The sequence below is a fragment of the Coffea arabica genome, chromosome 1c, assembly GCF_036785885.1.
Source record: "Coffea arabica cultivar ET-39 chromosome 1c, Coffea Arabica ET-39 HiFi, whole genome shotgun sequence".
In the NCBI taxonomy this organism is placed as follows: Eukaryota; Viridiplantae; Streptophyta; class Magnoliopsida; order Gentianales; family Rubiaceae; genus Coffea; species Coffea arabica.
Genome location: NC_092310.1, coordinates 11,724,828 through 11,738,912, shown reverse-complemented (window position 1 = coordinate 11,738,912; position 14,085 = coordinate 11,724,828). Strand labels below are relative to the sequence as shown.

The window sequence follows — 14,085 nt, the reverse complement described above, 5'->3', positions numbered from 1 at the left end:
GTGAATTGACGGGGTGTACAATGACATTGAAATGAGTGTCTCATGGCACTGAAGTGAATGTACAATGATATAGAAACGACTCCCAGGAGGAGTTTGTATCCTTTTAAAAGTGATTGTACAGTGAAATGTGCACTACTTGCTTAATTGTACTCATTTAAGTATTTGTTAAATGTTACTTGCTCGGCAAACCTCACTGAGTTCTAGCTCAACCCTTTAGTTTTGTTTTCCTTACAGGAGTTGGTGGTCGGGGATTGAACGAGTGAGCGTGAAGACTTTTGTGTTTGTGCATCCCTTTAGTATCATATTATGGCTGAAGTTTTTGTATTCAACTAGGTAATGTAAAAAGGACTTGAATGGTTGGTTTTTTTTGTTTTATCAAAACGGTATCTCTAAAGTTAATGTAAAAGTTAGTGGGAGTTATCCAACTGTTATCTCTGAAGTTGATGTGAAATTGGTGAGCCCTGGCGAGAGCCAGGCAGGCGACCCGCTAACTTTTAGGGTACGCCCTAGAAGGAGATGGGGTCGTCACACGAACTAACTAATGCCTTTCTCTCATCATCACACACGGTCTCACTCTTTTCCTTTTTCCTCAACTCACACTCTGACTCATATTCCTCATGTAATCTCACTTGATCCTCTTGAATTTGTCTAGGGGTAAGGGGAACAAGGGTAACTTTTCTATTATAATGCATGAAGGAATATTTATTCAAGCAACCGTCAAAGTGGACAGCTTTGTTGTATTGCCAAGGACGACATAAGATCAAGTGACTTGCTTGCATTGGTACTACATCACATACCATTTCATCTTCATACTTACCAATGCAGAATGGTACCTTCACTTGCCAATAAACTTGTTCACCACCATCTTTATTTAACCATTGGAGTCGATATCTCTTAGGGTGCTTGGTGGTTGAAAGAACTAATTTCTCAACCATGTACAAGCTCGCTACATTGGTGCAACTATCACCATCAATTATTAGACTACACAACTTGTCCTTGATGTGGTAGTGAGTGTAGAATAATTTGTCCTGTTGTACATCTTCATCCTTTAAAGCTTGGGCAGCATGCATTTTTCTTACAACCAAGACTCCCACGTTCCCTTCAGAAGGCAATTCTTCCTCCAAGTTGTCACTTTCCTCCACTAAAGGCAGTATACCTTCACAATCATCCTTATTATCCGACACAACTTCTCTATCAAGTAGGATGAGCATGGTCCTTTGGTTGGAACATTGAGATGCTATGTGTCCAAAACCTTGACACTTGAAGCATTTAGCATCCCCACTCTGTAGTTTTGAAGTGCGTGTACCAACCTCCGCCTCAATTTTAGTTGGTGGTTTAGTTTCCATTGGCCTTGATTTTGGTGGTTGAGAAGGTTCCACATACTTGTCCTCACATTTTGATGGAGGATCATGCCAACTCCTAGCTTGAGAGTTAGAATTAAGGTGAGTGTTACCCCTCTTCTTGAGGCGCATTTCCACCTTCAACGCCTTGTCCAACAACTCAATCATATTTAGATAGTGTTGGAGCTGAACTATCTTGACAATTTCAGGCCTCAAACCATTTAAAAAGCTAGACATTGTGGGTTCTAAATCTTCTTGAACGTCAGCCCTCATCATCGCCATCTTCATCTCCTTGTAATAAACTTCCACGAACATAGTGCCTTGAGTAAGAGTTTGTAATCTATTATGCAAGTCTCGATGATAATAGTTAGGCACAAATCTCTTCCACATCAATCCTTGCAACTCCTCCCAATTCTCCACAGCCCGCTCACAATTCCTTCTACAACTAAGGTGTAGTTGATTCCACCATACTGATGCATAGTCAATGAACTCCACAGCTGCCAGTTTTACTTTCTGTTTGTTTGTGTAGCTATTGCATTCAAATATCATCTCAATCTTCCTCTCCCATTCCAAATAAGCCTTGGGGTCGGATTTTCCTCGGATAGATGGAATTTTTAGCTTGATACCCTTTATTTGGTCATCACTTCTCTTATTGTTGTTTTGGACAGCCCTTAAATGACCTTCATCCTCCTCATATTCATCATTAGAAGCTCCATTTTCTGCTCTATTACTCCTTCCTTGGCTTGTTCCACTTCGGTTTTGGGAATTTTCAAGATGATCCATCCGTTCATGCAATGAGTCAAATTCCAATCTCATCTTATATTGGAATTCACTCATCATAGCCTCTATGGCAAGCTTAGAGTCAGCAATACATGATTCCTCTCCATTTGACATGTTAAGGTAACCTACAAAAAGAGTAAGCAAGAAACAAGTGTGTTTTTCCTCACACACTCCCTTAGTATTTATCCTCAAGGCTCGTATTTGCGCTCAATCACTCCAATGAGCTCACAATCAAGCTCTAATGAATGTTACTTGTTGGCCTTGAATAACTTAGAGCTATCCTTAAGATGAATTCTACTTATCAAGTAGTATTCACTTGCTTATAGCTCGGTCAGGATTTTTCAAGCAAAACAAGAGTTGGAGCACGAATAAAAGGTGTTGGAAATTTGCAGATTTGCTTGGTAAAGGTGCACTCTAATTGAACTCAACAAACCCTATGCAATGAGTTTAAGATCTGGACTGATTTTTTTGGTAACAAGGATACGGATTATGTACCAGAATTTTGATGCACTGGACACTTAAAATATTGCTGGAAAATTACTCTACAAAACCTGTTTGGACTTGGACAACATTGACTCAAAGATTTCTGGAAGGTGTTGGACTTGGACAAAGAAACTAGAATTAGGAAACTAGTAACTTTTATAGTCCAAGACTGATTTGGAGTTATATGGACTATCAAGAATCGACTATAAATTGGAAATAAGACTCAAGGATGAATTATTTGTGGCTGGACAATCAACTTAAAATTTGGAATAAGAGGACACAATGCAGCAGAATTTTTTTGGAGCCCTAGAAAACTCTACCCGACTAGGTGTGATGGCTGGAAATTTGGAAGTTGCTGCGAATGGTTATGGGCTTTATCTTTCAGAGATAAGGTGTTTGTTTGGTATATTTCCCAGGTGTATTTTCTGGTTTTGCAGCTGGATATTGTAAGCCTAATTGAACTAGGTTTCGTTGTCCAGCTTTTGGAAACAAAGATTCGAGTCAACTTTGGTTTCCAATTCACAATTGTCTTCTTGTTACCAAATTCAAGATTATGATCCGGAACTTTCAAAAAGATTGTGATCTGTATGTCTTGTCCTCTTTTTGTATTTTTTTTTTCACAGAACAAGACTAGATTCTTTTTCTTCCCCTTCTTTTTTTTTTATTCATGGATCAACTCAAGAAACAAGATCAAGAACAGTCGTAAATTTCCAGGTTCAAGATGATGAACTAGGTTTTCAAGAATCTCAAGGTTTGGAAACTTGGTTCAAGATTTTCAAGAAACTACTTTTCAATCCAAGAACTTCAAGATTTCGAAGAAATTGATCAAGAAACTTCAAGAAATTCAAGACTTTGTCCAGAAATTTCAATAAGTATAAATGCTTTTCAATAAATCAAGGAAATCAGCCACGGATTGCACTTGGTGACAAGAAACAACCGCGGATTGCTTAATAACTCAAGGAACCGAAATCTTTTTTTTTTTGGTGTTTTCTTGACTCTAAGTGATGCAAGACTTCAAGACACACGACAACAAGACACAAAAACAAGACAAACTCGACCTAAACATTGCAACAAGAAATGGACAGCAATAGAGACACGAGAACAGCTATGGAAAACTCAAGAAACCATAGCGTTTCTATCACAAGAGGTACGGACAGTAATTTTTTTTTTTTGACCAATACAAGACAAGATAAATGAAGGAACAACACAAATAAGTCACGAATTGGACTGCACAAATTCGGACAACAAGATAAACAAACGAAACCCTAGAACTAAACAAAACAAAAGGGATGTAACATTGATACCTCCAACCTGGCTTTCATACCAACTGATATAATTCTCGATACGCCAAGATGAATTAAGAACATGAACTACAAGCCCTGGATCTAGGTTAACAATCAACGTTTGGGAATGGAATTCGTAATCAATCAAGGACAGTTCGAGATTGATTAGAATGGATAGAATGATACCACAATCAAGGTGAATACTCGACTGATAAGTCAACGAAACACCTTAGGCCTACTCTAAAATGTTCAAGACGGCTTTCACAAGCCCAAAAGAGCTCTTTCTCTCACGAAAGAATTCTGGAAAATTTTCTCAAAATCTGATTCTCTACTAAAAATGTTAGAAACTAAGGCCTTTTATAGCCTTTTACACAACCAACTCCTAATCCAACTAGAAGACGCAAAACTAAACTCTCAACCCTAAGAATTAACTCTAATTCGGCTATTATCTTTGGTCAACATCACTAAGCCTTTTATTTAACTAAACTAATTGAGTTAAACGATTAAACTCAAAGCTGAAATTAACGAAAGGACATGAACAATGGAAACAAATGACAAATAGCTAATAAACTAGACCATTCGGCCAAGGCACAACGTGATGACCCTAGCTTGATACAAACGGACCTGATAAGCTTCAAAACCAACTAGATTCCATATCACATATTATGTAGGTAAAATTTCATTTTCGTTGTCGATGACCTATATTTGCTTATATAATTGAACAAGGTAAACTTTCTTATTGAAGTTATTAAGCTTTTGTAGAACCGGTGAGGCTACAAAACTCAAATGTCACCACTTACCGTTTTCCTTTGCTTCACTAATCTTTTTGATAGTGGAAGGCATCATTCCTTCTCTTCTTCTTGCTGCACTTCGATAGAGATAGTTATTAAAAGTAAGATGTTATCAATCTGTCTCTAGTCCTTGCTGCTGAGCTCAAGTTCCTCTATTTTGTGTTGTTTGCTAACTTATATTTTGCTTCCTTCTCTTTTCTTTCCCATTGGTGTTCTCTTTTGACAGTTTGATGATTAGCCATGCTATCGGTTATTATCAACTATGATGCCAATTGATTGAATTTGAAGGCCAAAGGTTCTTTTACTTAACCTTTATTTACTCATTATTGCATGATTTATTTTCTTGTTCTACTAGATTCCTAGCACCATACATGTTGATAATTATCTCTTTATTCCAAGTCGTAATAGTTTGAGCATTGCATGGTTTTCACCTAATTTTTTTGCTTAGTTGTGGCCAATTCCTTGGACTTATTCTATTAGCCTTGGAAATAACTTTCTAACACAATAACTTATCAAATTGGATCTTTCTGGAGCTTTAGAAATTTTTGTAAAACGTCTAAATGAGACAAGTTGATAATGTTGCAGGTTGTGTATTGATTGACTAAGTATGGGAGAGCTTTCATTATATTAAACCGCAATATTGGAGCTTAATATGGTACTTTTCTTTGCATGAATTATTTTCTTGGAGAAAGTTTAGCTTTATGCCTTTTTATTTGTTAGCCTTTTACCTTTTCCTTCCATATGTATATCTTTCTAGGAACTTAGAGTTGAAAAAAAGAAAGAGCAGAATTAGAAAGGCTTCTAATAAATGCATCAGTCACTTTTAACTCGACTGAAGATGGAAAATAGAATGAACAAGCACATGCTGTTTCGGCTTGATGTGGCATTTCATTTCCCTTCTAGGCAAAAACAACCTGAACTCTTGTACCTTTTACAGGAAACAGGGGAGCACTGGAAAAAAATATCCTTGTGGTAAGTTCTTTTGTGACAGCCCCACCTCCCCCTAAGGCGAACCAAAGGATTCGGCGGACCGCCTACCCAGCTCTCGCTGGGACTCAGTCATTCACTATAGTTCTCAAATAAATTACAATATAAATCTCATATATACATCAAATTCTCTAATAATTACATGTCATAAACGAAGCGGAAACAATTCCCAACTATACATAAAATGATTCCAAATCCAAACTGTACAAGATATATGCCATCCAGTCACGTGAATAAGTACTACAAGCCTTCCTTCGCCACGAGCCCTGTGGAGGGGAATAAAATATTTTTGGGGTGAGCTAAAAGCTCAGTGAGTAACCAATAAAATCAGTAATCAAATATATTTCAAGATAATGCACTTCGATGATGTCATGAGTCAAAGATCAAATGTACGTTTATTGCTCTCGTGAGCCAGTGAAATCATTGCACTTAAACACCCAACGCTCAAAAAGATCTTTTAACGTTAACGTTGAACAGTAAGAGGGAGCAACGTTGGTGCTCCAGATCATGTCACGAACTCACGAAAGTGGTGGAGACGTTGGCTCCAGGTAAATAGTAGAGGAGACGTTGGTGTTCAGCACAAGACTCCCCAAGAACTCATTTAAGCTAAATCATTTCATGGACTCACATGCCGGCACACATGATATGCAAACGAGTAAATAATGCAAGAAACACTTCGTAAGTAACTTTGGAAACAGTTTAGGGTCACTCACCTCCACGGCTCAGAAACCATCCATCATATATCATTACCTTGCCCGAGTAACCAGTAAAATCAGTAATCAAATATATTTCAAGATAATGCACTTCGATGATGTCATGAGTCAAAAATCAAATGTACGTTTATTGCTCTCGTGAGCCAGTGAAATCATTGCACTTAAACACCCAACGCTCAAAAAGATCTTTTAACATTAACATTGAACAGTAAGAGGGAGCAACGTTGGTGCTCCAGATCATGTCACAAACTCACGAAAGTGGTGGAGACGTTGGTTCCAGGTAAATAGTAGAGGAGAAGTTAGTGTTCAGCACAAGACTCCCCAAGAACTCATTTAAGCTAAATCATTTCATGGACTTACATGCCGGCACACATGATATGCAAACGAGTAAATAATGCAAGAAACACTTCGTAAGTAAGTTTGGAAACAATTTATGGTCCACTTTCTGCTGGTTGTTATCATAATGTAATATAGTGGTTTGGATAGCTACTTTTGGGAGGATGTAATTAAAACTCTTTCGGGATTGTATATATTGTATATAGTACCCTTTTGGTTTATTTAGCTTTTATTGCTTTAAGTTTTGAGTCCTGGCGCGAGCTAGGCACGCAACCCGCTGATACCCTCGGGTTCGCCCTTGAGAGAAGTGGGGTTGTCACATCTTTTATATTAATCTTTTCTTTCTTTTAACTGTTCTTGAAAGATTTTGATTTCTTGAACAAAAGAAGAGTTAAAGTGCCAAACCAGTTGACTCGTTAAGTTGGTCAACTGACTAATTCACAGCCGAAATCTTGTTACATGATGTATACTTGTTGCTTCCTAATGATTTTTTTAGTGTAATAAAAGCTTATTCAGATAATGATACTTTATATTTTTGTACGTATGTAGATATGGCGATAACAAATATTTATCCCTACCAAAGATTTATTTTACTCTAGATGGATAATTATCATTCTCAATGTCCTTGGCTTTAAATTTGTACTTGAGTGAATTGATCATACTACAAAAAATAATGTGAAATTTAGCTTTAGTTTTCTACGCGAGACTAACATATGCATAGCAAATATTACGTCACTATATCTATTTGTAAAGCATTTTGGTTTTAGTGCCATGTGTGGTATCTATGGATTGTCTTTTTAATGTCCGAGTTGTTATGTTGTACTCATTCATGTCCCAGTGAATTCCGGAAAGTAGGATGATGCATTGTCTTTGGTGAAATAATTGATGATAGCATATTGATATCCTCACCTTTTGCTGCTCTGGATATATTGCCTAATAGATAAGGATGAGTTTTTTCAAGTAGTGCAGTTTCAAAAGCACTTGTGTTGGCGTGCACTGAACTTGGCTTAGCCCTGGGTGTTTATGAGGTCATCAAGAAGTTGAGTGGAGGGCTTTTTGGTTTCTGTTCATGCATTGAATAACTTTTTGAGTCATATATTGAAATCAGATAAGATAATACGGTTCTGGATGGTGTACAAGGAAATTATTTGATGTTCGTACTTTGAGAATTGATGACTAATAACTTTTTGAGTCATATATTGAAATCAGATAAGATAATACGGCTCTGGATGGTGTACAAGGAAATTATTTGATGTTCGTATTTTGAGAATTGATGACTTATAATTTGATTATTTATGCTTTTCCAAGAAATTTGTTTGAAGCTATCTGGGTTTTCTAAAACATGCTTGGATTATGCAGGAACATTTGTTGCTCTTATCATGAATTCATATGGTGCTTGTCATATGACTTTAATAAGTGGGATGAGCTTCGCCAACGGCGCAACCTCTCTCTCGTGGATACAAGCGTTTGGAGTCCAATGGTCCCGCTTAAAGTCTCTTTCTTCGTTTGGAGGCTACTTCGTGGCTGGCTCCCTTTAGATGATAAGCTTCGGCGGAAGGGCATCCCTTTGGTTTCTAGATGCTTTTGCTGTGGCAGTCCTGGTGAAACGTACTGATCTTAGTCTGGGTTCAAACTTCTCACGGAAAAAGGGTACCATGTCAGACGGTTGAGTTAATCCAATTACTTGTACTACTCTCACCAATTGATTTTGGAAGTTAGGTGTGTGGCTACAGTAGAGCAATTTCTTCATGAATTGGTCAAGAACTTACACAGCACTGATTCATTGATATTCTAGAAATGGGTGTTTGGAGGGGCATTTAAGTTGTGCAATACTATGGTCAAGTTAAATCTGTTTGGAAAAATTTTATTGAAGGTGTTTGTTTGCCCATTAAACTCATCAGTTATTTTTTTTAGAATCAAGAATATATAAATCAACTTACAATGTAATGTGTTTGTAAGTGAGTTATTCCACTCTGGTCAGTTATGATTCGTGATTGATAGGTATTGCGAGCAAGGAAACATGGAAAATACCTTTAGAATCTTCAATGGCACGAGAAAGGTAGAGATAAATCCCAATTTGGTCATTTATAAATCAATATTGGATGGTCCACACTAAGACCAATTTGTAGATGCAAGGATGCTATTGCTTTGCATTGGTAGAAATAATACATTGCAGTGAATCTGAATATGATGTGTTTCTCCAGTTGTTCTATCTAATGTTTAGGACTTCCTAAGTAATTCTCCTATTAATGCATTCCCACAAATATGTATAAGAAATTTGCAACAAGTTCAAGCAAAAATCCAAGCATTTTGTAACAATTTCAAACAGAAATCTAGACATCCTCATGCAATTCAAATAGTAGTTAAGGTCCAATTGGTTATTAAGGTTATAAGGTAAAATATACTACATATTACATGTCTCGAAATTACTATCATTTGTTCAAGTCCTCCTTTGGAGAATGCTTGAAAAAAGAAAAGAAGGAAAAGTTCATCTCATTGACCAATGATCTCTGCTTTTTTATTTGTCTTTGCATAGAAAAGGGGATGCAAAGAAAAAACATGATGATGATGATGATCTATGTACTACACCCAAAATTTGTTGCAATGAGTGTAAGAAATTTGAGAAGACGTGTTCTATTGGAAAGATTACTACAAGAAATAACACCTATCAATATGATATTTTTTGCTGCAACTATTAGAAGCATATTTGTTTTACTATACCGTGAATAATTCTCAATTTCTTGACATTTTTTATTTAGTAGAAATGTGATGATTGTTCTTTCTAAATAATTAACACCATCATTGTATTTATTCACAATAGGTTTCAAAAATACTTTTACTTGTTTAAACTTATTTCATTCTTAACTAGACACAAATAGCATGTGCACAATTTTAAAAGTGGTTAGTATCACCACATTTATGATATTTGTATGTACATGTACATTTCAAATGAATGCATCATTTTATTTATAGTATCAAGAATTTGCAAACATCTTAAGCCAATGACTGAATATCTAGACAAAATTACAAATCAAATGAGTAAACGAATAGCAACAATATCCAATTTACCTAAAGTCAAATTTCTCATAGTTACTAACACCTATCATGTATTAAATATATAACTATTTTACATTAATCCACTTGCCTTCAATTGATCTTGATTAACACAGACCCAGGGTATTCTTACGCATCGCATGTGGCTAAAAAAAATTAGCATCTTGAAAAAATAAATGAACATTTATATTTATCACTTCATTAATTTCATAACATATCAAGTTAAAGAAGGAAGCAAAAAAATGGATGGACATCCAGGACAAATAGTCAAAGAGGTAGATCACCGAAAAATGGATGGACACTCTGGACAAATCTTGCAAGTCGCAAGTATGCTCTACAATGAATTCCATTTTGGCCGATCGAGAAGCAATATTCGATTGATGTTTACCTTCTAATTATGACCCATTGCAATTTGCAGAATCACATCAATTTTCTTCCGAGTAAGTTTCTTAAAATTAACAACAAATGGATTTGAAGACTGTCAACCCAAGTTAGTTTAATTGATAAAAGATAAACCGCTTCGTCACAAAAATTATGTCTATATCCTGTTGGTGATGTGAGGTATGTATCGGTGAATAATTTATAAGTACTTTTACAATCAACCTAAGGTCCAGCAATATTACCAATGTGAGGTATATATTGATGAGTAACTACAAGTACTTTTATTACCAACCCAAAATTTAAAAATATGCCCTTGTATGAGGTATACGTTGGTAAGTACTTTTATAACCGACCAAAGGTTTGAGGACTTGACCTAACCCATGGCGTTCATCAGGGTTAAAACTACCCAAACTTAATATTTACCAAAAAAGAAAAAGAAAAATATTGAGGGCTTCCATTTTAATTTAGAAAATCTGACAAGAATTCTAGAAGAATTTATTGCTGAAAAATAATTTTTGAAAACTTTAAGCAAAATGACATTACTCATGCTGACAAATTCAGTTCCTGAAGAACTTCAAGAAGTGAAAAACTTCAAAAAAAAAAAAAAAACACTAATCCTCGTTGACCAATCCTCCCTAAGAAGGATAATTACAAATACATCCACTTATAGTCCAGCAGGTTTCCAACAGGAGAGAGCATAGATGACCCTACCCTTCCAGCCCTGCAGCATCCAAGCACCATCTGCATCAATCAGAAAATCCTTATTGTAATATGATTTCACCTTAGCCCTGATTTCTCTCATGATTTCACTGTTCAATGGGAGCTGCTTGAATCCAGCCCTCTGATTGCGAACCTGCCACTGCTTGTATGAGTCTGGCCTCTCAATTCTTTCAGTCCCTTCACAAGCTATAACGTTCATCACTTCCCTTCCAATAACTTCTTTCTCAAACATTGACCTATTTTGATCTTCACGTGGTAGTGTGGCCTCAAACATATCAAACAGAGAAGAGAAGTGGTATAAAGCCTCTTTGAACCGTGTAACGAAGAACGGTGCACCATATGTTCCATTAAGGACTCCATGGACAAACATCTCAGGATTGATTTTTTTGATCAAGTTCATCACAGAGTCCCTTGGGCTGCTTTGTAGTACAGTCTCATCAGGAACATTTCTTAGCCTGTACAGACAGTTAACCACCACCATTTCGTCCTCGTCAATTGCAAGATCCTCTGCAGTGATAGTGTCCCATCTTTTTGCAACAGCATTGAACTCAAAAGGAACGTTAAATCTCCTTGCATAATTCGCCAGGCGACCCCCTGTCTCCTCAATTCTCTCTGCTGGTCGAAATCCCGGTTGTGGAAGATCCACCCCAGTGATTCTAAGCTTTGGTGGTCCTCCAGGCCTGAGGGAGATTCCATGAATCAAACATGGCCATTGAAAACCATATAGAATACCAAAATCAATAATGTGAATTCTTGTTACTGTGCTTGTTTGTTTCGCAATAGACTTGTTAGCAAAAATGTTTGACATTCTTTGGAATGGGCATATTTCTAAATAAGCCCCGTAAGCTCTAAGAATATCTGCAGCTGACGCTCTCGTTGTGGTCAATGCTGAATAGAGTGTTGTTCCCATCCCAGCTAAACGTGCCTCGAGGGCATTGGCAAAACAATAAGCCAATCTTTCAGTAGGATCACCATAAGGAGAAGAGTGCTGCCTAATTTGCTTCAGTAATTCATTGGCAGTCCAATTGTCATATATTGCAACTGCATGTGCACATCTAGTTAGAAGGTCCCTCAAATCAACTAGTTCCCTTATGCTGTCTCGCTTCTGACCCGCACGTGGCCTTCCTCTTTTGGCTGTTGTTGGTGGAACATATTGCTGTTTTTTGGTCCCCTCTAAATCTGGACTTGCTATTCCACCTCTTGATGGAGATTCACCATAAAAGTTGGGATTTCTGGCAGGACAAAGCAGTGCATTATCATAATCATCTGTATTAGCAATTTCGTCAGTGTGACTTGCAAGGTGCTTGGTAGGACGATCTTCATCATGATCACCGCCTTCTCGATCATGGTTAGCACTCTTCTTTCTTGACTGATGATGTGATGATTGCTCCCCAGCAGCAGCTAGTATGCTAGGCATTTTATTCTGGTAGAATTTGACAATTCTACATTCTTCAACATCTTCTCCCAACTGAGGCATTACATGTGTATTGATGTTAGTGGAGGATTGTATAGTTTGGGAAGGACTAAGACAAGTGTCCACCAGGTAATCAACACTAAGATCCAAACTGTCACCAGGAATGCAAGTTGGCTGAAAATTGTATTGAATGGTTTGATGAGGAACAACATGATCAATGACATGATTAGGCCAGATTCCAGCAAAATCATCTATTGGGCTATCAAAAGTTTCACCCCCAAAAGTTGTCGTTGGACTTGGAGACCTGCTAGGGGAAGAAGGCTGATTCTCATTCAGAACTTCATAGAAGGACTTCTCGGCAGCTTGGAGAGCCAAGCAGTCCTGCAACATGCAAGGCTTGTCCAACAAGTCGTCCTCCTCCATAAGCATCCTTTGTAGATATTTGAAGACCCCATCGAAGTAATCGCCTTCTACTGGAGAATCATCCCCTACTTCACATGGAGTTGAATTGACATCAAGGTGTGATGATAATTTTGAAAGGCCTGTGACATTGTTGAACAGATGATCAAATTGGCATTCATTCACAAGATTTCCTTGAGACAATGAATGCTGCTGATCAAAGTCAAGCTGCGGGAATTCATTGGCAGATTTTATGGATTGACCGTCCCCATGAAAAAGGGTATCCATCAAGAAGCAACTGAGACAAAATTGAATCAATACTGTAAAACACAAAGATTTCGACTTCGAAAACTATTCTTGTCAATGAAACTTGTGAAGAGGGGTGATATAAAGTTGTATTACCAATTAAATAATACAAGAACGCCAATACAGTTTTGGGCACAGAAATTCTCAAGTGCACGTATTAAGTATGAAAACAAAATGAAGAGATTGCTAATCTTGGAAGGATGCTTAAAATAGGGTGCCAAACTGCCATGGGAGGCAATGACTAAAAGTATGAAGTTGAGCTATCATATCAAAGCATGTTCACTGAATATTTTTCTTGAATGTCCCAGGCTTTTGGTATTGCGTTTAATGCCTGTAGATTTGTAAGCTAGTAAACTGGGAATAAACTCCGGGGATTACCCCCATAACCGGTTCACGTGAAGCCGGCATGGGTGTCGGCGATCATAGGACATGGTAGGGGGCAAGAAGAGCAGGATAAGGTCACAACCTATGTGGGGATAGTTGTTGTATTTACTATTGTTTTCTTGGGACAATAATGCCAAATATTATATTCAAGAGAGTTGATTTAATGTCTAGTCCTAGTGTAGTGTGAATTTTAGCTTTTTTTTAAAAAAAAAAATCGTTTAAAACGTTTCTCACATTTTATCAAATAAATTTTTGTATTCTTCATTTTTTAAATGATAGGTCCCTTACAAAATAAAATAGGTAAAATTTGATCACAATCTAGATTTTCGATTACTTTTGATCACATGTAACTGCAAGACTTAACATGCGAATTCTAAATTTGTTAGTGAGAAGAATTCTAAAAATTTTTCCTGACCACTTTGGACAAATGCCAATAACACTTGACATTTAAGCAGTATACAACTGGAGAGTGTCGATTTCTCCTTTTGAACGTTCACAGATTCCCTTTAGGTATTAATCATTAACTTTTGGCACTACCAAAATCCGGTTTTTGGCTCTTAAGAATTTTGGCTCTCGCTGTACCATTCTCCTGTATTTTATGTTTGGTACAGACAATACAATGAACAAGAATAAATGGTGGTGCTCCATTCTGGAGCTGCGAGCTGTCTTATCAGGATTTAAAAGACAAAATGAAGCACCAAAGTAGACGTTCAG

At 37.1% G+C, this 14,085-nt stretch overlaps 2 protein-coding genes and 1 long non-coding RNA gene across 3 annotated transcripts; 1 reads left to right on the top strand and 2 right to left on the bottom strand.

Moving 5' to 3' along the window:
• Positions 1–506: 506 nt before the first annotated feature.
• On the bottom strand, positions 507–2,234 carry LOC113720161 (uncharacterized). Its single transcript, XM_027245121.2, has one exon. It carries the CDS (start codon positions 2,232–2,234, stop codon positions 507–509), a length of 1,728 nt encoding a protein of 575 aa, XP_027100922.2.
• Positions 2,235–7,398: 5,164 nt separating this feature from the next.
• Positions 7,399–8,610, top strand: LOC140006310 (uncharacterized). The gene is made up of 2 exons (XR_011813948.1): positions 7,399–7,967; positions 8,073–8,610. It is a non-coding gene; the product is annotated as an uncharacterized lncRNA (long non-coding RNA).
• Positions 8,611–10,622: 2,012 nt separating this feature from the next.
• Positions 10,623–13,430, bottom strand: LOC113716475 (scarecrow-like protein 30). Its single transcript, XM_027240859.2, has one exon. The coding sequence runs from the start codon at positions 12,967–12,969 to the stop codon at positions 10,813–10,815; it is 2,157 nt and encodes a 718-aa protein (XP_027096660.2). The 5' UTR covers positions 12,970–13,430; the 3' UTR covers positions 10,623–10,812.
• Positions 13,431–14,085: the final 655 nt, after the last annotated feature.

Coding starts and splice junctions, on each gene's coding strand:
- LOC113720161 (XM_027245121.2), bottom strand. CDS start 2,234: ATGTCAAATGGAGAGGAATCATGTATTGCTGACTCTAAGCTTGCCATA.
- LOC113716475 (XM_027240859.2), bottom strand. CDS start 12,969: ATGGATACCCTTTTTCATGGGGACGGTCAATCCATAAAATCTGCCAAT.